The sequence below is a fragment of the Zalophus californianus genome, chromosome 10 (genome assembly GCF_009762305.2).
Source record: "Zalophus californianus isolate mZalCal1 chromosome 10, mZalCal1.pri.v2, whole genome shotgun sequence".
NCBI classification, from domain to species: Eukaryota; Metazoa; Chordata; class Mammalia; order Carnivora; family Otariidae; genus Zalophus; species Zalophus californianus.
Window position 1 is genome coordinate 99,341,193 of NC_045604.1, and position 23,960 is coordinate 99,365,152.

The following is a 23,960-nucleotide window of genomic DNA, read 5'->3' on the forward strand; positions in this document are numbered from 1 at the left end:
ACACAGCCCAGGGCCCCCCAAATCAGGATCAGCCCCAGGAAAAGGGAGGGTGGTCCTAATTCATACATCTGATTCTCACTTTTAAACAATGTTTGGCCTGAAAATGAAGTTGGTGAAAAGAGGAGATGGTAATTGAAGTGTTTGTCCAGAAAAAGATTCTTGTATTTTATGTGTAAAGATAGATGCAGCCGGGGGAGGGTAAGTCTGACTTATAATCAGCTGAAGATATTCCCCATATAATTGGCCAGTGCAGTTGTACTTCGTAACTAGCATCCTGCCGTCTGTGATGGGCCTATGGATGTCCGTTTTGTTCGCTGGGGAGGGGTAAGGGTGGTTTGGAGCCTGTTGCTGGCTCTTGCCTCAGCCATGTGTCTGTTTTACTTTTTGGGGCCCAGAACATTCATGAGAGATGTCCCAGTTGTTATGATGAGTGAAAAGTACCTTTGATAGAAATAGAGAAATCAGGAAGTGTGGCCTATTTTTTAGGAAGATAATTAATTCATTTTTAGACATCTTGAGTTTGAAATGAGAGTTTGACATCCGGTGGAAATGTCTGGTGCTTAGCTGAGGCTGCTTCATCGAAATAGCACTCAGGAGGCTTGTGTTCTAGACCTGATTTCTCTACTAACCAGCTTTGTGTTCTGGATCAAGCCCTGTAAATTTTAGGAGTCTCGTTCGTTGGTTTGTAAGTCAGCAGCTCTCAGCCCCAAGTAGGGACATGCTGGTGTGCACTCTAGGTTAGAGGGAGAGAGGGCAGGCAGGGTCCTGCAGGGCTTGTCACTCAGTGGTGTCCCAGGGAAAAGAAGGCAGGAGCCCCCCCCCCCCCCCCCCCGCCATGCCCACCCCGATGCCTGTCGGTTCCAACATCCCGCGATTAGGACAGTTGCTATCATGAGTGTGGCTTGAGGGACAGCAAGGTTTGGGTGTCCTGAATGGTCATCCTTGGAGACTGGCTGTCTTCCTGTAATTTACACCTTGTAACTCAGCCCTTCAGTGCCTGGAGGGGCCATTGGGGCTGCCCCCACTTACCGAACAGATGCAAACTTTCTAAGAAACAGCACTCTACAAGTGACTTATGTGGAGAATGAGGGGTGTGTGGGGAGAGAGCTCAGGGGTTGTTTCTCTCCCACAGAACCCTAGCAGGGAGGCCTCTGGCTTGAATGCCCCCAGTGGCGGGGAGATTACCCCTTCTGGTGCTGCCCGGTTCACCTTCCTGGAGCTCTGTTAAGAGGTTTTCTCTACCCACAGCCTGTAATTGACTCCCCATACTTCCTACCTATTCCCTAATTCCACTCAAAGGTTGATCAGTCCTCTTAGCCCCCTTTCCAGATAGGGAAGCAGAACATGCTTCCTGACATGCTCAGCAGCTCACTCACTGTCACAGAGAGTCATGTTCTCTCTGCTGTGGAGGAGCCCACCGTTTTAACTGCCTCGTCTTTGGCTCTGCTGCGCTTGCTCTTTCCATCTCCTTACCGACTCTTTCCTCCCTTTTCCCTTAGCCTGCATCACACTGTGGGCCGGTGTCTGGACGGAGGAGCTTTGCCTGGAGGGTTTGTTGGTCTGGTCTCAGGGATGCTTTGATTCCCTGTGAGATTGCTGGGAGTTGCTTTGTTCTGGGACAGGTGAGGTGCCGCTCACCTTTACAGCAGGGCGGGTGGTGTGAGTGGTATCTCAGAGGCATGTGCTCATGAGCCGGCCCAGCTAGCTGGTGTCTGCATCCCAGTCAGGCATGGGGCCTGCTTCTCCGAGGTGCGGAAGGCTGTACAAGTATTAACTTAGGGCCTGCCCTTTCCTACCTGATTCAAGTGCTGTGTGAGTGGGTCATCTGCTTTACCCGGGAAAAGTGGAACGCTTGGATCTCCGCTTGGTCACAGCTAAGATGCCCAGTAGTCCCCGGGGAGCCCAACATTTCTGGGCTGTGCATTCCTGATGAGTACTGAGAAAAGAGTTTGTCGGGCCTGGGAAAGGAGCAGAAAGAATGCCTTTTTGCATGGAGCGACTTGCTGATGACCTGGGTGGATACGGGGTCCTGGGATCGAGCCCCACATCGGGCTCCCTGCTCAGTGGGAGGGAGGGAGATTTCAAGATTCACGACTGCAAGATTCACGACTGAGTGGGTAAAATGAAGTCGGGTGTAAAACGAAGAAAGCGATAGAACTTGAGAGCATTTGGGGCCTGTTCAGACCATGAGGACCCTGGCATTTTTCTGACTTTCCCTCTAGAAATGTGATTGTTACATTAAAAGTGACACTGGCCATCTGGGAACCAAGGTGGCCCTCTCCGGAAGGACAGAAGGAATGAATGATGATGTCTTTTTTCTCCCCACTCCCGCTTGTCTTGCGAACAGGGAAAAGATGCCTTTCCACCACGTGACCGCTGGCTTGTTGTACAAGGGGAATTACCTGAACCGATCCCTGTCTGCCGGCAGTGACAGTGAGCAGCTTGCTAACATCTCCGTGGAGGAGCTAGACGGTAAGGGGCCCGCCCCGTCTGGGAGGTTAGCCACCCCACGGAGGCGTTTGAGGCTGTTGTGCCTCTGAGGTGAACGCACCAGGCTCTGGCCACCCGCCCGTTGTGGCCAAGTCTAACCATGGTGTGACGGGAAAGAGCTCAGGGACAGGTTCCGCGTGAATGACGTCTTCGTGCGGGAACGAGCCAGTAGCCTGCTGGTGAAATCTCTGGTGAATGCTTTGGTTTCTTTGTAGACTGACCTTGGGGCTGGCCTTCGACTACCAAAATGTGTTTTCTAGTTTATGGAATCTTTATCACCCGTGGCGTTGTCATGTTTCCACATTGTCATTTCTGTGGGGCCCAGCTGTAGGGGAGGCGAGGGCTGGAAAGCCCCGCTGTTGACCTGGGGCCGTGGTGCTTTGAATCCTGCCCAGATCAGAATCATCTGGAAGCCGCGTCTAGGTGGGAATGGACAGCAATTATTTTAATTGCCTCTGTTCCTTTGTAACACAGTGTAGCCGTGGGTGTTCAGGGCAGGGTTAGGGATGAGAACAAACCTGGGCACACCATGGCTGTATTCATCCTGGGACAGTGCCCTGTTGTATCCTCATTGGTCAGCTAAGCGCCTGATTAAATAACCACATTAAAACGAGGAAGAAGGAATTTATTTCTTCTAGAACAGAGAATTAGGTTGATCCAGCCAGATGTTTGCCTAGGTGCCCCATCTGCTGAGGCCGAGCCAGAATCCGTTTTCCCTAGTATTCTGGAATGTTATGCTCCTTGTAACAGAATTTAATTTAATTTAATTTAATTAATTTATTTTTTAAAAAGATTTTATTTATATATTTGACAGAGAGAGAAACAGCGAGAGAGGGAACACAAGCGGGGTTGGGGGAGAGGGAGAGGGAGAAGCAGGCTTCCCATGAAGCAGGGAGCCCGATGGAGGGCTCGATCCCAGGACCCCGGGACCATGAACCGAGCCGAAGGCAGACGCCTAACAACTGAGCCACCCGGGCGCCCCCTCCTTGTAACACCGTTCTAACACATGAAGTCGAAATTTGCTTTCAACAATAGAGAAGTCAGAATTACCCCAGACGGCCCACATATTCGCTTTTAAGTGGAACGGTCTGACCAGCATGCTGTGTCTGTGCACAGATGGGAGCCTCACGGCCGTTACTCACAAGAAGAAGGTGGGGAAATTCAGCTCTGGGCCAACGAAGCCACACTTGCTTCCGAGTTGGCAGGAGTTGAGGGAAGTGGAGGATGGGGTCGTCTGATAGCTTTTCCTGCTCTTGTCCGGTTTGATTGCTTGCTTATCTGAAAGACTGGCTTGTTTACACGAGCCAACGGTAGAGCCACAGAGGGTGCTGGGCAAGGTCTGCAGGGGAGGCCGGGGGTGTTATAGGAAGCAGGAGTGGTGTGGCGGAGCCTGGCTCCTCAGGGCCAGCAGGTCCTCAGTGCAGTCTGGACAGAGGCTGGTGGCAGGAGAGGAGAGCTGGACCGTCGGATCTCCTGGCCTTCTGTTGGCCAGAGGACATTCAGACGCAGGATGCAGAAGGAGGCCGTAGAGCCCTGACTGCCTCCAAAGTGAGGTGACCAGAAGGAAGGCCAAAGCTCTGCTGGCGTGTTTGGCGGGGCCCCAGGCTTCCAGCACCCTGGGGAGTCCACTCCCCGGAGAGATCAGGGAAGTGGTGCATTGATTTGGGGGTGGGTTTGCACTTGTGTTTTCGTTGAGTAGGTCGGTCCCTGGGCTCCGTCATCGGCAGGAGGGACTGAAGGCCTCGCTGAGCAGAGGCCATGAGGACGGGGCAGGAAGTCCCTAGTTTAGGATAACTCTCAAAGAGGCTGACATTACTAACCAACGGAAGTTTGGGGATCACCTGTGGCTTTCACAGACCCTGGCTCTCCCTTTCCCTCCCTCCTCCTCAACTTCGCCACGAATAATCAAGAGATGATCTCTCCTCAGGTCGTCGGCTTTTTTCTCTGTGAAATCTGGGCCACTGCCAGGGCACGCAGCTTTTCAAGAGGACTGCGGGCTGGATTTTGTCCCCCCCAGGGTGCCCGGCAGAACCACCTTCTGTGTACTTGGGCGAGCGCCGAGCTCAGGAGCATGTTTCGCTCAGGCAGCTGAGCCAGGCTGAAAGGTGTCTTCTCAGCAGGCGAGAAGAGCAGGGAGAGATTCCAACAGCCTTCAAGCCTAGGTGGGCAGGCTTAGCAGTGGGGGGCCTGCAGGGTCACTGATGGAGTCCAGCCAGACTTTATGGCCTGAGGTCTGAAGCCGGCTGCTGAAGACACTGTGTTTGTCCTTCAGGAGGGTAATCCAGGCTCTCAGCTTGGAGAAGGGCCATTTATTTTCTGATGGAAGATTCCTTCTACTTATTTACTTTTGGCCAAGGTGAACCCTGAGTTATGACTGCTCATGCTTTATGATGAGTATCTTGGGGCCTGGGCAGGGCTGTGCAGATGTGCGCTGAGTTTAGAGCAAGCAGGAGGGTCTGAAAACCAACCACAGGCTGGTTCTTGGGGAAGGCAAGTTTCCAAGGATTTGCCTACTTGCTGTTCTCTAGGACATGCTGAGCCCTAAAGTCGTCCCGCTCGGGGCCACTCATTTATCCTCAGAGGACACATGGTGTGGTACAGTGAGTGGATGTTTTGGACACTGGTGGACATCAAAGCATCCTTTGTTATCCATTTGTTGGGTACCATCTTCCCTTACCACACCCCCTTCCCTACCCCACTGAGGCTGCAGCCCCCTGCTTAGGGATGGCCACGGGGACAGGTCCCCCCGCGCCCAGGGATAAATGCCCCTTTCCTTCCGTGTAAAGGCCAAACTTGCCCAGTCCATGAGTGGTTACCCTCCCAGAACAGGCGTGAAAAGAGCCACTCACCATGCAGGCCTTTTCCGGCTGACATTTACTCTGGGAAGTTTCTATTTCTTCTCTTTAAACAAAGCTCAGGAGGAAATTATGCAAAAAGCCACACTGAGTTGGCCCGATTAGAGTCAGAAATCACCTAACAAATAAACTCAGCAATGATGAATTGATCGAGACAGTTCATTCATTCATTCATTCATTCGTATTTATTCATTTGTCCATTCCTGTTTATTCATTCATTATAGGAATGTTTACCCAAATGCTTTCTGGGTACTGGAGGAAATCAAAGAAGCATAATATTCACTGCCTGTTCCCCAAGGAATTTGCAATCTTCCCAGCGAATTTCTGTATATACAACATTTATTAGCAGTATCTTGTACTTAAAGAGTGTATCATGTGGAATTTTATCAGACATGCGAATTATAATTTTGTAAAAGCCGTTTTCTTAATGCTCTCTATTGAATAATCTTGTGATATTATTGTAATCTTTAAATTTGCATCCATCTGAAGTTCATTCATATACAGTGTGAATATCCACTGGATGTCAATATACTTCAGTTTCTGCACTCATTCCATCTAGGATGGATATTTGGGTTTCCAGTTTGGGGCTGTTAGGATATAATCTAGTCATCCCCCTTCTGTTATGTCTACGATGTTAGGGTCCACTGTCCTCACAGTACCCTCACGGCCACTGTGAAATGTCTGAGTGTGGGTATTTCATGCCTTCCCTGCTAATCCTAGATCTTCCTTCTTTGTTTTCTGCATTATATGTCTCTTCTCACATTGTTCTCTGCACTCTGCATTCATTCTCGGGTCTGTCTTCTACATCAGTGATTTACTAGATCTATAGTCATTTTAACTTCCTTTTTTTATTACTACCTTTAGAGCATATTTTCATTATGGATGAAAGTTTCAGTTTCTTTGAAGCCTGGTTTTATTTCAGTAGTCTTCCTTCCTTTTTAAAACACTTCTTGGTCAAAATAGAATAAAGAAAAGTATTAATGCACAGTTACAATTATGTTCTTGAACGTGAACACTCAGGCAACCGCCACCCAGGTTAAGGACTATAGTATTACCAGCGCCCCGAAGCACCCCAGGGTCCGTCCAAATGCCTCTTCCTCAAATACAACCACCACCCTGGCTTTTTATAGTTGTTTCGTGGTGTTTGTGTTTCCCTTCAGCTTGGGGGGGGGTGTCACGTCATATCTATTCTTTTGTTCCTAGCCTTTCTTCCTTAACATATTTGCGAGACTCAGCCATGTTTTTGAGGGTAGCTGAAGTTGATTCATTTTCATTAATAGATAGTATCCCATCATATATAAATATGCCACCATTCATTTATCTGTTCTACTCTCAGTGGGTATTTAGGTTGTTCTCAGTTTGTAGCTATTAGGATATAATGTCACCATCCCTCTCTGCTGCTGCTGTAGTCTTAGGATGTGTTTTCCTCATGGCTCTGTCTTCCTGCTTTACTGGGGCCATATTTTTTTTATTCTCTCTCAACTCTTTGTCTTACTGAGGACAACTTGGACACAGTTTGTGAGAATCTCTTCTGTTTCTTGTCATAATGTGTGTAGATATACACATACATATATAAAAAGCCTTTTCCCCCAAGTCTTCCAGCTGATGCTACCTTTATTTTGCATTAGAAAAATATTTTCGATATGGTCCTTTTTGCTTTTTTCTGCTCTGCTTTGTGACTCGATAAAGTTCTTTGTGGGCCCAGAATCTGTGAGCAAACAGGGTTTGTTAAGAATCTTTAGCCTTCTTTGTTCTATTTTTGCTTTATCTCGGACTTGCGATAATTTTCCCCTTGTCAGCCCCAGCTGGAGAGTCTGGTTTCTAGAAGACACTCATCTAGTCCGTGGCTGCTGGGTGGATGTGGGATCTTGATTGCCCCTACTGTTGGGTTTGCTTCCTATGCCACAGAACTCTGTCACTCCTTTGTTTTTCCCTTCCCTTGCTCTTCTCCTGTTCTCAAACTAGTATCCGGCATTCAGTGACCCACGTACACCCTGGTTCTCATCTTGCTCAGAAATAATCCAGGATGGGACACAGCAACCCATGGCTCTAGTTGCTCCCAGAGAGTAGGGTTCCCTAAATGGGCTTAGACAAAGGATGCTGCTGGGCTGGGTTTGGATTGGGTTGGGGAGTAGGTCACCATGGAAAACACTTGCTATGAAATAGGGAGTGACGGCTTGATTTACTGGTCAGTTAGCCTCTGGGTCCCTGGCAGGGGCCAACAGTGGTGGTGAGTCAATGATGTCTTCCTGCCATGAGTACCACTGTAGTTCCCAGGGTGGGTGGAAATTGTGTTTCTCCAGTTTCATTGGTCTTACCAGTCATGAAAATTCTCCTCAACCTTTGACATGTGTATGCATCTCAAAATTACTATTTCTGGTGATAGGCTCATTTGTACATTTTTGGGGGTATTTTAATTTGAGCTTTGGGAGTAGATGTATCAGTCCACCGCCTGCTTCCATCACGAAGCCCCATTTCAGTAGTTCGTTGACTCGCTTTAGATTATTCGAGTCATTGCGTCAGCACAGCGCGGTTTCCTCAGTGACCCCTTGTTTGCATAATCCAGTGGACTCTCAGTGTTTATTCTGGATTTTCTGCAGCATCTGGCAGTGTTGCTCACATGCTTGGTTTTGGAGTTTGTCACTGCTTTGGCATCCACGTCACTAGCTGGTTCTCCTCTTTCCTACCTCTTTGTCATTGCCACTGTTCCTTGTGTGTCCCTCCTCTTCTGCCCACTGCTCACACACTGTTGTCTCCTTGGGTGGTTGTCCCTGAGGACATCTACGTGCTGATTGCCTCAGGATATATATCTTCAATCCCTGCCTCTCTCCTGAATTTTAGGGATCTGCTACCTCTAGGCCCATGTGGATGTCTCGCAAGTTCCTTAAGCTCCAAAGATCCAAAGCTGAATGGATTTTCTTTTTTCTCCCAGACTGCCTCTCCTCTGGAATTTTTCTCAGGAAATTATATCACATTATACCCAGTCAGCTACAACAGTAATTTGGGAGTCATCTTTGGTTCCTCTTTTTCCGCTCACTCTCCACATATAATTGGCAAAGTCTTGCAGATCTTCTCTCAACTTATCTCGAAACTGTTCCTTCCTCTCTGACCACATTGCTATGGTCTTGGGCCAGGTCCCCACCCCCTGGCTGCAGTCACTCGGAGTGTGACTCTTTGGACCTCATCTACAATGTCACTCATGTATCAGTTCAGTTTCATTTCATTGGAGGGATTCTTCTCAAATACATGCTTGATTAGGTTATCCCACTGCTTATAACTTTTTTCTTTTTTCTTCTTGGCCTACAAATACATAAGTATATATTAATATTTCTTTCATCTTTAAAAAATTTTCAAATCCACAGAGGTTTGGAAAGTATGGTGAATAACCGTATACCTTCACCTAATTGTTAATATTAAAACATTTGCTTTCTTTCTCCCTTTTTTTTCCAACACACACACACACACACACACACACAGAGGCATGCATCCACTTTTTTCAGTTCTAGAATTTTAATTAGGTTCTTTTTTATAGTTTCCATTTTTTTTTCTGTTGGAATACTCATCTGTTTACTCATTGAAACAGTATTTTTCTTTAATTATTTGGACATATTTGTCTATATTTATAATAGCTCTTTAAAGTCTTTATGTACTTAAATCCAGCATCTAGGCTCTAGGCCATCTTGGAGTTGGTTTCTACTGTCTTTTTTTTTTTTTAAGATTATGTTAAAACTTTCCTGTTCCTTTGTGTGCCTGTTAATATTTGACTGTCCACTGAACGTTGAGAATGCTATGCTATGGAGACTCTGTGTTCTGTTATCTTTCTCTGAAGAGTGCTGATTTTTGCTCCTGTAGATAGCTCAATTACTAGCTGACTGCTTTCAAGTTGTGTAGGTTTGGTTTTATGCTTCATTAGGGTAGAGCTGTGGAAATCCCAAGGCATCCCCCAAGCCCCTCTAACTTGGCAGGGACTCAGTCTCCAAACTCTGTCTTCTTTGTGGGTCTTGTCAGGGCTTGGTCTTAAGTTTTGATCATGTGGATCTAAAGGAGGCCTGTAGAGTATATTCTTTACTCTTATGATGAGGTCCTTCTAGTGTCTCAGCTGGATGCCTGGGCTATTAATAAGGTTTTTCGGATACCTAGGCTGCTTCAGTTCTAGTATCTGTTTTCTCTTCTCAGCCTTGGAGCAGCTGCTTCCTGGTGAGTCCGGTTTAATCTCAACTTACACGGGGGTAGTCCAGCCTTCGGCCAAGTATTCATGAGAAACCCACATGCTGGCTTCTGGGGTCTTCTCTCTGCAGTTGTCTTCTCTCTGCTGCCTTATCCCACAAGGTTCTAGTTCCTTTAGCTACCCCAGAATATGAGCTGTGGTTGGGAAATGGTCCCTAGGCAGAGAGGTAGGGTCAACGTGGGGCTCACCAGGTCAGTTTCCCTTCTCCCTGCACCTGCAGTCATGTGCTACCTGTTGTCTACGGCCTGAAGACAGTTGCTTTAGATATTTTGTTCAGTTGTATGGTTGTACATGGTGGTAGGGTTATTCTTCGGCCGGTTACTTTGTTGTAGCAGAAGTCTGTTATTAATAATTTTATTTTTTTTACCCAAACTGGTTAAAAGTAATTTTCAACCAACATAGCATTTGACCCTTTAATAGTTCATTTTTGTTTATAATTCCTAAATGCTCTCCACAGCCTACAGCTGGGTGAGCCATAGGGAAACGCTGTAACAAAGCATAGGAAGTCCTGTGTGGCCTGGGCCCTTCCTTTTTGTCTGACCTGACTCCCTGCTTTCCTTCCAGATGGTTCCCTACTGCCTCAAGATCTTTCCTGCTTCTCTGCCTTTGTTCTAGCTGCTTCTGTCTACTGGGACCCATCTTTTAAGTTTCAGCATTGTCATTGTCACCATCATCATAATCATCACAGCCGAAGTTTATTGAGTGCTTATTCTGTGCTGGGAACTGTTCAAAATGCTTTAGATGAATCAACACCCTTAATCCTTTCAATCATCCTGGAATGCAGGTGTTATTATTAACTCCATTTTTGCAAATGTGGAAAACTGAGATGTCAAAGAACCTTGTCCGCGGTTACTAACTAGTGTGTGTTAGAACTGGGATGCTGATTTTCACCGGGCTTCACAGCCCATGCTTTTTAACTTTTATGCTATGAATCCTCCTCCCTGCTAGATGAGACCCTTTGTGCCTTCCCTGCACCCTCATGTCACTATCCTATATATCACTGCCACCACTGTGACACATGGGTGAGAACTTGCCTGATTAATCAAACTTTCAGTGGGTGGAGAGATATTTTTAAAGCTCTGTGTGAGCCCAGCGTGCTCCTCACCGAGAGCAGAGGTACACTGCAGCCCAGAAGAGGCTGGTGATGGGCATGATCTCTTGCTTTGAGCTCCTTTGAGGGGGCTGGCTCCCGTGCCATGAGCTCTGAAGGACCCCTCCCCACCTCCACCCATCGGGTCCATTGTTCATTTTCCTGTAAAGAAGAGCTCTGTCCCTCACTTCCTTTCTCTTTGTTTTCCTTTCCTCCTCTAGTTTTGCTGGTTGATTTAAAAATCCAAGAGGCACACCCTAACTTCCCGCTACGGGCTTTTCAAGAGGGCTGTTAAGGAGGCAGAGACATTACTGTCGTAAGAGAAACTCACAACTCTTAATCTGAGAAGGCTGATGGCTCCAAGTTCTCTCCTCCAGAGGAGGTTATAAAACCTCCACAAAGAACCACATCATCCGACAAGAGTGGGAGTGCCAGATACACAGCTCTGCTCCCGAGCTGAGAATTAGCTTTACAACCCGGGTCTTTTATCTATCTACGTACCTTCCTCCTAGAGGTTTGACCTGCCTTTGAGCCTTGAGAGGGAAGTCTTTGGTGGAGAGCCACGAAGCTCTGTCAGCGGAGCCAAGGACGGATTTCTCTGATGGCAGCCGCTTTCAAGGGCCCCCTCCTTAAAGGGACATTTGCTTAAGTCTTCTTAGAGTTTCCTGCCTCTTGTTCTGAAAATGCAGTTTGATAGCTGTGTCCAGGAAAGAAACCTGAGTCCCGACCCTGCCACTTTCATTTTATTCATTTGTAATTTATATGATGCCTGCTTCCAAATGTGATCGAGACATCGTATGATGAATGAAGAAACAAACTGCAAAGGCTGTTAGAACAGAAATAGAAAATAAAAATCCACATACAAAGAGGAAGGAAAAAAACCTATGACAGCCCCTTAAACTAGTGCAGTTACTGTGAATGAGTGTGTGCTCTCAACGGGTTGGGGCAGAGAGGTAACACTAGTTACCTTATTCCAATGACAGCCTTAAAGTGCCCCATTGGAAGAAGAGTCCTCTCATCTCATTTTAATTAGGAGCCCTTTGGCCCATAATAAAAATACCCAATATACAAGTATTTTGTATTATTTCAGAGATGCTGGCGGCTTTCAACTTTTTCTCACCCTTGTATTTCTGAGGATTTTTTTTTTTTTTTACACCTATTTCCTCTAGCGATAGTGGCTCGGGATGGTGGTGATTCTCAATGAAGGATGAGGAGCTAATTGTAGACTCTCCAGATGCAGAGAGGTGAGGACAGATTGTAGTTTACAAAGTCTTCCCACTAGCTGATTCTATGAAGCCCCTGTAGAATATGTTTCTCTGGTTCCTATTCCTAAGAATCCTGCTTGAGCTAGTAGACAGAAGTGATACCTTGGTCTAAAAGTTCAAGAGCCGGCATCATAAACTGTGACCTTGACTTGAGATATTTGAGGAACAGGATTTACCAACCATCCATGTCTGTCATAAAATAACCTTGCTACTGTTTCTGTGGAATCTTCCACTTTCAATAGAAATACATCCTAACAGATCTAAGGTAATTAAGCCCCACAGTGCTTCCCCAGATAACTAAGTACGTTAACTTGTCGAGTAGAACTGCTCAGCATTATCCATCTGGATGCTGGAGAGAGTTTGCCAGAACTCATCATTTTGATGTTGGCTTCATTGATACTGAGCTCTTTCTCCTGGTGGTAATTGGCTGACAGCAGGTTCAGCTGCTTCCTGGGACTACTCAGGGATGTGATATTAGCAATATGTTCTAACAGGGATGGCTCCCTGGTCTTCCCCCTTCACAGTGGCATCCAGGGCATCTCATCTAAGCACAGCTCCAAATCATTTAAACTCAGGTGCTGAGCTGAGACACAGCCATTTAAAAAATATAAATGTTCACTACCAAGATGGTCATTTCTACTTTCTCGAATTTTCAAGCCAAAAGAACACTAAATTTACATTGAGACCTGAATTATTATATTGCTGTGTAACAAATTACTCCAAAAACTGATTTAAAACAAAAAAAATTATTTCCAAGTGGATCAGAAACTCAGGCATGGTGTGGCCCAATGGCTTTCAAATGGTTGCAGGGAGGACTGCAATCATCTGAAGGTTTGACTGGGGTTGGGGAATCCAATTTCAAGCTCATTCACAAGGCTCTTGGCTGGATGCCTCCCTTCATTTCTTCCATGAAGGCTTCCCCATAGGACTGCTTGAGTGACTTCAAAGCATGGGATTTGGCTTTTGCTAAAACAAACGATCATGTTATGACCTTGTCTCAGATGTCACATATTGTCACTTCTGCCACATATCTCATTCGAAGTGAGTCACTAAATACAGTTTACACTTAGGGTAAGCCTCCATCTTTTGAAGGGAGGAGTACCAAAGAATTAGCAGGTGTATTTTAAAACCACCAAAGACCATATAAATTAGCTTGGAGATGGTTTCTAGCCGTTGAATTGAAGGCTAGTGAAATATTATAGAAAGTTCTGAAATCACAGTTTGCAGTTTCTTTGGTAGTGAAGAAGAGAGGACCAATGATCATTGCTATAAAAATAGGAATTAAAGCCTACCTGTTCTTGATGGAGTAGGGTCTCTGAAGTTCCCCAGATCTGGGTTCTTATCCTAGTTGTACCACTTAGCAGTTGCAACACAGATGGTTAGCTCTTTTCCAATATCATTTCTTCCTAATAACAGAAATTTTAGCTGGACACATGGATGCTAGAATAAAGACTACATTCCTTACACTTCTTTGAGAGCTAGGTGTGGCCATTTTAGTAAATTCTGACCAATGAGGTATAAGCAGAAGTGACATTGGGCAACTTTGGTGCACACTGCCTCTTTATCCTTTCTTCCTTCTTATTACCGGAATGGGAATGTCATCATCTGACACCAGGAAGACAAAGAGTTTCACCCTTGGATGATGGAATGCTGAGCTGGAAGGAGCCTGGCTGCCTGAGGGTGGTGGAACAGAGAGAAATTAACTTCTGTCTTGTTTTTCTGTCACTCAGAGCTGAACCTAAACCCACAGAATCAGCAGCTGTATGACCACAGATGAGTAATCCAGTCTCTAAACCCGTTTTCCAATTTTAAAATTAGTGTCTTACATATAATACTACTTTTAGCAATCTCCTGCTTACTATTTTTGAGGAGGAAGTATTGTTGGTAAGGATTAGGTCTGAGGAGTCTATTTTAGAGCATTGGAGGTTTGTCCCTTTTCTAATATATATATTGGCTATATTTCCCAAATTCATCTGTTGAAATTCTAAAAGATGAGGTTCAGCAGGGCAAAAGGGGATAGAGCTAGCAGGACGGGCTGGATGGCAGAGACCCTAGAACCCTCTAGGAGGACATTAATTTCGGGTGGGTTTGTCTCAATGTTGAGGGCGGTGCACTTATACATCATGTTCATCCCTATGAACAAACAGCAAAAGCCTGGGCACACAGTGAAGCTCAGAAATGCTTGTTGAATCAATGGACGCCAGCCAGATCTTCTGATAAGAGAAGTTTGTGAGCTAATGGTTCCTGATTATTCGTTCTCTACTGGAAGTGGATTTGGGATGAAATATATGGCGGTTGATGATGCATCACATTTAGGGTCTGATGGCTTACTTCAGTGCTCCCTGAGTTTTGGTTTTATTACCTGTACAATGTGGATAATAGTATGTACGTTATAATGACAATATGGGGTAATAGATGCAGAGTGAGTTACTGTTGTGTATTTGACCTGTGGTAAGTGCCCAATAAATAGTAACGACAGTAGTAATTGTTGCTAATGCTGTCATGATGGTGGTGGTGGTGGTGGTGGTGATGGTAGTAGTGGTAATGATAATGACAAGACACACCCGAAGGATTATCACTCCCATGTCAGGGCACGTTGGGTTGGCTCTTTAGAGGAAAAAGCAAACTGCTAGCCAGAACCCTGTGCAATCGTCCTATCAGGACAGGCTCAATTCAGGATGTGAATGTGGAAGTATCTTGACATCCCATCATGATTTTCTGTGTCTTAGCTCTAAGCCCATAGAGACACCTTTCCCTCTGCCCCAACCTCAGCTCTTTATCTTTCAAAGACCCTGTCCTCATTGGTATAGAGGTAAGAGTCTAAATTCTCAAAGGAAGGAGAGGAAAATGTACCCAATGACAATAGCTTCAAAGCCTTGGGTGGTCCTCAGAGATAGAACTAGAATCCTATAAGATCTGGGCTTTGATGTGAGAAACATCTGTGGATGGCTGAATGTTCAGGCTTTTCAAGTCTTCACTGTGATGCCTTCGAGGATCAGGGGTGAACATGACATAAATTTCCTTTTAAATATAAACTGATGTATCCCACAATACTTATTCAGTGGGTCGGAGCAGAGGTGGTGATAGGAAATGGGAGGCCTAAAATCATGGCCCAATGACCAGAACTCACTCCCCTTTGGGAGAGGGGCTTGTCAGCAATTTGAGTTCAACATACTGGAAAGCAGATTTGCATTCCTTCCTCTCTGAAGTGGGCAGTTGTATAGGACTAGTGATGGTTTCTGGAAAGGGAAGAACCCAACCATCAGTTTTGCTAGGTGTAGCTTCTGTGAACATTAGCATCCCTGTTTCCCATTGCCATCTCCTCCTTACTCCCTCAGGGTTTCCCTAACCTTATCTGGTTCAAATTCAAGGCCATTTTTGTTTTAATGTTTCTTCCAAACTTGAAACATCAACTGCAGTATTAATGGTTTGTTTGTGACACTAAAGTTTTATGGTGATAGAAAAGAATATTTTTCCCATAAAGCTGCTAAAATAAATGGCCCCAGGACCTAAAGTAATGGCGGTCCAGGGAGTGTGCCACTATTTCAGGCTCAGGTGTGGGACTAGTTCCTAGGCTGGTGCCAACTGGCTGTGCTTTGCTGGTTATTACTCTGCTGGTACCAGTGAGATGAGCCGCAGGATATGTCGCTCTCTTCAGCCATCTGGGTGGCAATTTAGCATTTCTGCCTAGAAGCATTGCAGGGAGGACGGGTCCTAAAGTTCTTGGTCTGGTGCCCCTAAGCAATTTGTACGTGACTTTAGAGAGCTCAGTCTCTCCGCTATCTGACACTCCGGTAGGGAAAGGAGGGGAAGGGGAGTCTTGGGGACAAACCTGAGAGCTCAGTATTTCCTGCACCTCTAGGGGGCCTTTTCTCAGACAGCCATGTGCAATTTCTTCGCCAGCACATATTGAGGCCGAATAAACTTCTGCAAGTTTCAAGTGCATGATTGATCATGATTTTATGCTACTCTCTTTAAGAACTCTTCAGAGGCGCCATCCAGTTCTGGGAAAAGTGCCTTGAGCTGACTGCTGAGTTCTCTTGCCAGATTTTGGAGACCCTGAATGTGCAAATTAAGAAATGTGTTGTTTCAAATTTTGAATCCTCAGTGACTGAGGTTAGCCTAGAGGACAGACTTATGAAGAGCTCTGAAGGTGCTAACGGCCAGGCCAAAGAATGATTTTAGTCAGAGCTTTGAACCTGGGGCCTCGGTATCTTCTCGGGCTTCTGAATATTTTTTGTGTTTGTGGGTAGTGCTTTTTCTCTGGGGAGAAGATGTACTACTTATGTCATATTCTTAAAGGGAGTCAACAAAAGGGTAAGAGCAATCGCTAATCTCTAGCTTGTGAACTGGACCTTTCTTTCTTCTTCTTCTTCTTTTTTTAATATTTATTTATTTGACAGAGAGTGAGAGAGCACAAGCAGGGGGAGCAGGAGAGGGAGAAGTAGGCTCCCCGCGGAGCAGGGAGCCCAATGTGGGGCTTGATCCCAGGACCCTGAGATCATGACCTGAGCTGAAGGCAGACACTTAACTGACCCAGCCACCCAGCCATCCCATGAACTGGACCTTTCTTATACCCATCACTACATCAAGGTTTCTGTTTTGTTTTGCTTTCTGTAGGAAGACTGGACATGGTGTATCAGTGCGTGCTAGCGAGGTTCTATTTGTTAATGCAAAGATGGCGTCGGTTATGTTGTGGAGAATGGACTTGGGGGGGAGTGGGTCTAGAGGCTGGGGTACCCCCAGGAGCCCATTCTCAGTCAGGAGAGAAACAGTGGGGACCTAAACTCAGCAAGTGCAGTAGGTTGGAGGGAAGTGGGCTTGGGAATTGAACAGTGCAGACACTTGGCCATGTTTATGTGATCCAATGTAATGCTTATAGTAACTCTGGGAGGCATTCTTGTCCGTGTTTCAGATGAGGGAAGTTAGTGTGAGAGTGATCATGTTGTTGGCTCAAGGTCACACAACTAATAATCGGTGGACTGAGATTCATACTCCATTTTCTCTGACCCCAGAGCCCATACCCTTCATTAACTACCATGTTATACAGTCTCCACCATACGAGGTCTTGATGTGTGGAGGTAGGGTGGGTGAGAAGGAAGAAGACTTAGGTGCACAGCTACCTATCAAGGTCATTAGCTAGGTGCAGGTGCTGCCAGTCACTGAGGCCAAGGACAGAGGAATTTGAATGGGGTAGGAAGAAGATCATGAGAACCGAAAATCAGCCCAGACGGCTAGTGGGCCCTTGAATAATGAATTCTGGGGCTTAGAATATTTAGCTGGGAGATAGAGATTTTGGAATTTTTATTATATTGAAGTTATGGATAAAGAAAAGCGGGCCAGAGATGGAACCTAGAGGCCCAGCATCCAGGCATTCCTTTGATCACAGGTGGTCACTGGTGGCCAGGGGATTGGGAGGCCCCACTTCTCCAGCTGAGCCTTTTTATATCCATTAGCTGTGCTAATTTATATGCCATGTTCAGTCCCCTAGTTATCCTTCATATTCTCAAAAGCCAAAATCCTCAATCAGAAGGACGTTAAAAAAAAATGTCACTTGTTCGTGCTCAAATAATTTGCTTTATTGGTTGACAGTGCCCCTCTCTTTCTTAGTTTGAGTCAGAACTCGCCTAAACCTCTTAACTGTCTTAGATGTTCCAAGAAGTTCAGTCTGGCTCTTGGCCATACAAATTCTTTTTTCAGGGTATCATAGAAATACACTATAGTTTTCTCTGCCAGATACACCTACAAAGAGACTGTGTTACGTCCAAGGTCACCTGCCTATAATTAGGACTGCCCCAGGCAACCACCAGGCCAAGGATAGAGAACTTGACTTGTTGCCTGAAGTGGCAAATTCCAGGGACTCTGGAGTTAGACTGAACTTGGTTCAAAGCCTGGAAATGTCGTTTATCATCTCTGTGCCTTTGGGCAAGTTTTAAACACAGCTCTCAGTGTCCTCATCCATAAAATGGGGTGATAGCAATACCCCTCTCCTGGGATGGGCTTGTGGCATGATGCCTGGCACTTGGCACAGCGGTCTGTAAGGGCTGATGGTGGTCTCACTGCCTGGCAATCTAGGGGGAGGAGTGAGAGCAGATGGAAATACTGAATTTCTTTTCGTTCTCTCCTGCCTGGCCAATTCAGAAGGAGTTGATGGATATTTTAAAGAGAAGGAACAAAACTAGATCTGTGAATCTGGCATCTGGTCATCTTTCTCTTTCAGTGTGTGTGTGTGTGTGTGTGTGTGTGTGTGTGTGTTTGTGTAGTTGTGTCTATATTTATATGATTGTGTGTTTGTATTTTGTGTGATTCTGTGTATGTTTGTAGGTTTGTGTGATTGTGTGTAGGTTTGTGTGATTGTGTGCCTGTTTGTATGTGTGTGTAGTTGTGTCTGTGTGTGTTTATATGATTGTGTGTTTGTGTGTGTGTAGTTGTGTCTGTGTGTGTTTATATGATTTTGTGTTTGTATTTTGTGTGATTCTGTGTATGTTTGTAGGTTTGTGTGATTGTGTGTGTTTGTAGGTTTGTGTGATTGTGTGTGTGTAGGTTTGTGTGATTGTGTGCCTGTTTGTATGTGTGTGTAGTTGTGTCTGTGTGTGTTTATATGATTGTGTGTTTGTGTGTGTGTAGTTGTGTCTGTGTGTGTTTATATGATTGTGTGTTTGTGTGTGTGTAGTTGTGTCTGTGTGTGTTTATATGATTTTGTGTTTGTATTTTGTGTGATTCTGTGTATGTTTGTAGGTTTGTGTGATTGTGTGTGTTTGTAGGTTTGTGTGATTGTGTGTGTGTAGGTTTGTGTGATTGTGTGCCTGTTTGTATGTGTGTAGTTGTGTCTGTGTGTTTATATGATTGTGTGTTTGTATGTGTGTGTAGTGGTGTCTGTGTGTGTTTTTATGATTGTGTGTTTGTATTTTGTGTGATTCTGTGTATATTTGTAGGTTTGTGTGATTGTGTGTGTTTGTAGGTTTGTGTGATTGTGTCTGTGTAGGTTTGTGTGATTGTGTGCCTGTTTGTAGGTGTGTGTAGTTGTGTCTGTGTGTGTTTATATGATTGTGTGTTTGTATGTGTGTGTAGTTGTGTCTGTGTGTGTTTATATGATTGTGTGTTTGTAGTTATGTCTGTATGTTTATATGATTGTGTGTTTGTATTTTGTGTGATTCTGTGTATGTTTGTAGGTTTGTGTGATTGTGTGTGTTTGTAGGTTTGTGTGATTGTGTGTGTTTGTAGGTTTGTGTGATTGTGTGCCTGTTTGTAGGTGTGTGTAGTTGTGTCTGTGTGTGTTTATATGATTGTGTGTTTGTATGTGTGTGTAGTTGTGTCTGTGTGTGTTTATATGATTGTGTGTTTGTGTGTGTAGTTATGTCTGTATGTTTATATGATTGTGTGTTTGTATTTTGTGTGATTCTGTGTATGTTTGTAGGTTTGTGTGATTGTGTGTGTTTGTAGGTTTGTGTGATTGTGTGTATTTGTAGGTTTGTGTGATTATGTGCGTGTAGGTTTGTGTGATTGTGTGCCTGTTTGTGTGTGTGTGTGTAGTTGTGTCTGTGTGTGTTTATATGATTGTGTGTTTGTATGTGTGTGTGATTGTGTGTGTCTGTGTTTGTATGTGTGTGTGAGTGAGTGACTGTGTGTGTGGGGTGGGCAGGGGTGCTGAGAGCTTGTCCTGGTTCTGGGCCTGGCCCTGAACCTTCTCTATAGAAGCTCTGGAACTCCTCAGACCAGAGCATACACCATCATGGCTGTATGAACTTAATCAACAACATTTTGCTGATGTTACTGGGCTGGACATGCCGGGATATCTGGGGAGAGGGGTGAACCTACATTGATTATCAGTTTTGTGCCAAGTACACAGACTAGGATATGTCACTGCCCTTCATCATCATCATCGTCGTCGTCGTCATCATTACCCTGTAGAGTTGCTCTCCCCTGACCCCACCCTTCTCCCCTTTCTTTGAACTTCCGAAGCACGTGGGTCGGCCGCAGGAGAGAAGTTCTACGGGTACGGGCACTGGAAATGAGGGTGATATCCAGGTTCCCAGGGCCTGGGTGTATTTTCTCTGGTAGGTTTGACCAGGGACAGGTTTGCCAATGATTAAGATAAGAATTCTTCAAGAAGGGATGTCTTGTTTGATATACAGAGGCGATAAAGCTTGCCTTCTAATGTGACAATAATAGTGTCCCCACAGGTTGTTAAATCTTGAAATTTACCCATCTGCTCAGGGCCTCTCTTTGAAGAGTATTTATTTAAGTGAGATAAGATGTCCAGGCAGGTGCTAATGCCTTCAGGTTTACTTGGGGGCACATATCATTGCAGCGAGCTCAGAAGTAGACTCTGTCCCTTCTTTAAAAAAACAAAAACAAAAACAACCTATGAAAGTGTTTTCCTCTGAGCCTCAGATGATAGTTTTTGATTATAATATGTTTTTCGGTTCTAAAGCATTGCCCACTCACGGCAAAACACATTTGTCTTTATAGAGAAAGTGACTCAGTGTATGTGTGCTCGAGATTGCTACAAGTCACTTGGGAGGCTGATAAGTGGGGACAGCAGACAATAGACCTGGGCAGGGGGACCCATACATCATGCTGTACCTTCGTGGCCTTAACAAATTACCGGGCAGAGACAAATCAAGGACACTCTCACAATTGTGCTCTTTGCCTTCTTCCCAAATTTGATCCGTCCTGAGCAAATTCTAAGCAAAAAAACAAAAAACCAAAAATCAAAAACACACACACACCCAAAACCCAGGGCGTTTGTAGAGAAGGCAGCTATAACATTGTCCAGTGCCGGGCTAAAGAAACCCAATAATAGAAACCTCCTCGCGAGGTTCTGCAGGGCACAGTGTGCTGGGAGGAAAGGGCATGGCATAGAAGCTCCCTGGGTGCTGGGAGGATTGGTTACTCCAGTCTGCCGTCAGGCAGGGCGGCTCAGTGGGCAGCCTTGAAGAGGAGCAGAAACCTGTTTGTCTCCCAGTGAAATGGGGATCATTATTTCGGGAGTCACACCTTGCCTCACAGAAGAAAGTTGTGAGAATAAAAGTACCCGTTATGTGGAGCTGATACATATGTGTAATGTGTAATAACCGAAGTTGTTCATTACATGTTCATACAGAGACAAAAAGTTGCATTCATTCTGCTGGTGTTCATGGCATCCCTGCAATATCCAAGCACTATATCCCGATGCTGAATGTCTAAGTGATCTGTCAGACACGGACCCTGCCTTTCAGGGCACGCCCAAGAGACTAATGCCGGGCAGAGCAGGGGGGATGGAAGGTGGCTCTCAGAATCGGGGAACCTCTGGCCTTCGTGCTTGCCGGAGCTCATGACCTTCTCTGAACTTCAGTGTTCCCACTTGGAAAAATGAGACAGAAATGTTGACCTCAAAGTTTTATTTTAATATCAAAGGCATAACATCCTTCATTCATTCAACAAATATTTGTTGAGTGCCTCCTGACGTTTCAGGCACTGTTCTAAGCTCCTGGTTACTGCAGTGAGCCAAACAGAAAGAATTCCCCACCCTCATGGAGCTTCTATTCTCAATGCAGAAGACATTGAATATTAGATGATGGTGAATTCTAGAACAGAAAAGAAGCAGGAAAAGAGAATAGGAAGTGTCAGAGGTGGGGTGGAGGCTACTGTATTAATCTAGATGAGAGATGACAGTGGTCAGGGACCAGGGTGGTCACCATGGAGCAGGGGAGAAGTGGTTGTCAGATTCTGATCTGATCTGAAGGTGGATTTACCAAGGTTTGCTGATGGGTGGGTATGGAGTATAAAAGAGAGGAGGGGCGCCTGGGTGACTCAGTCGGCTAAGCCTCTGACTCTTGATCTCAGCTCAGGTCTTGAGCTGGTCAGCCCGTGTTGGGCTCCACGCTGGGTGTGGAGCCTACTTAAAAAAAAAAAAAAAAACCAACAACATATGAATGATGAATGGAAGGAGGGAAGGAAAGCGAGTCTGGGATGACCTCAAGATTTTTGGCCTGATCAACCAGAGGAATGGAGATTCATTTAGAGGGAGAAAATCCTAGGAGCTCAGTATTGAATGTAATTCTCAGATGCTTATTAGTCATCCACGTGGAGATTTTGAATAGGCCATTGGATAAGCACGTCTGGAGTTCAGGGAAGGAATGAGGCTTATATAGGTAAAATATCTTAGGTGGTGTGTGGCAAAGGTGGGTGTTAAATAAATTTTTAACTCTTAGTAATTTTCTTCTTCTTGTGAGATAGATTCATAGGCGACAGTAATAAATAAAACAGAAAGGTCCTCTATGCCCTTTTCCCAGTTTCCCCCAGTGGTAACATCTTGCCAACTTATCATATAATATCACAACCAGGATATTGACACTGATAGTCAATATCCAGAAAATCTCCACCACCACAATAAATCCATATGAATTTAATCCATTCGATGCCCCAGAATACTACCTAAAATAAACTAAACGAGTTCAGAGGAAGGAGCACTCATGTCCTGGGGTAGGGATGGTGTGATGGTCAGAGAAGGCTTCCCGCAGAGGAAGGCACTTGAGTTGGACCTCGGAGCATGGGAAAGATTGGGTTATGTGACAGAAAAGTCGGTCCTGGGATGTGGACGTGTGGTGTGTGCTGGGCCTTCGAGGCAGTTGGGCTTGCTCAGTGTGGAGGGTGTGGTGGTAGGCGCAGCGGGAAACAGGGTTGAAAGCTGGCGAGGCCTGGCTGGGACTTGGGTGAGCAGGTGGTTGAAAGAGCTGAGCGTGGAGGAGCAGTAGCTTAGTTTCCAGGGAAGATGGTCCAGCCCCTATGTCTGAGTGTGCTGGAGTGAAGGAACCTTGCAGGAGGCCCGCAAGGAGAGTCTTCCCGACAACCAAGACAAAAGGGAAGCAAGGCCCTTGTGGTCAAAGGGAAAAGAAAGGGACACCCCAAGGACGACTCCATTTGACATGTTGAGTGCTTAATTAGGAGTGCAGGCTCAGGAGCCTCACTGTGCGTCCTGCCTCCCTCTCATTCAGTTCCCACCACTGCTTGGCCAGGCCCCTGCTGTTTTGATTTTCATTTCCAGATGAGGACACTGAGGCGCAGAGAGGTTAAGTCACTGCCTCAAGGTTGCAGAGCTAGTGAGAGGCCAGGTCAAAGACCAGGCTGGCTGACTCCCGACACCTCAGAATTAACCTTGAGTGGTTCAGCCTCTTGTGATCATCTTCTTCAGGCAACAGGCTCATTTTTTTTTAAATTTTTTATTGTTATGTTAATCACCATATATTACATCATTTGTTTTGGTGTAGTGTTCCATGATTCATTGTTTGTTCATAACTCCCAGTGCTCCGTGCAGAATGTGCCTTCTTTAATACCCATCACCAGGCTAACCCATCCCCCTACCCTCCTCCCCTCTAGAACCCTCAGTTTGTTTTTCAGAGTCCATCATCTCTCCTGGTTCATCTCCCCCTCTGACTTACTCCCCTTCATTCTTCCTCTCCTGCTATCTTCTTCTTTTTCTTTTTTCTTAAAATATGTTGCGTTATTTGTTTCAGGAGTACAGATCTGCGACTCAACAGTCTTGCACAATTCACAGTGCTCACCGTAGCACATACCCTCCCCAATGTCTATCACCCAGCCACCCCATCCCTCCCACCCCCCACCACTCCAGCAACCCTCAGTTTGTTTCCTGAGATTAAGAATTCCTCATATCAGTGAGGTCATGTGATACATGTCTTTCTCTGATGGACTTATTTCACTCAGCATAACACCCTCCAGTTCCATCCACGTCATTGCAAATGGCAAGATTTCATTTTTTGATGGCTGCATAATATTCCATTGTGTATATATACCACTTCTTCTTTATCCATTCATCTGTCGATGGACATCTTGGCTTTTTCCACAGTTTGGCTATTGTGGACATTGCTGCTATAAACATTGGGGTGCACGTACCCCTTTGGGTCCCTACATTTGTATCTTTGGGGTAAATACCCAGTAGTGCAATTGCTGGATCGAATGGTAGCTCTAATTTCAACTGTTTGAGGAACCTCCATACTGTTTTCCAGAGGGGTTGCACCAGCTTGCATTCC

At 45.5% G+C, this 23,960-nt stretch overlaps 1 protein-coding gene across 7 annotated transcripts in view; it reads left to right on the forward strand.

Moving 5' to 3' along the window:
• CALN1 (calneuron 1) overlaps positions 1-23,960 on the forward strand; it is a 539,785-nt gene that overhangs the window by 145,090 nt on the left and 370,735 nt on the right. For all 7 annotated transcript variants that reach the window (XM_027612444.2, XM_035722374.1, XM_027612443.2 and 4 more), the window contains one exon: positions 2,348-2,472. In XM_027612444.2, the coding sequence (XP_027468245.1) occupies positions 2,348-2,472 (125 nt within the window). The remainder of the gene's footprint in view (positions 1-2,347; positions 2,473-23,960) is intronic.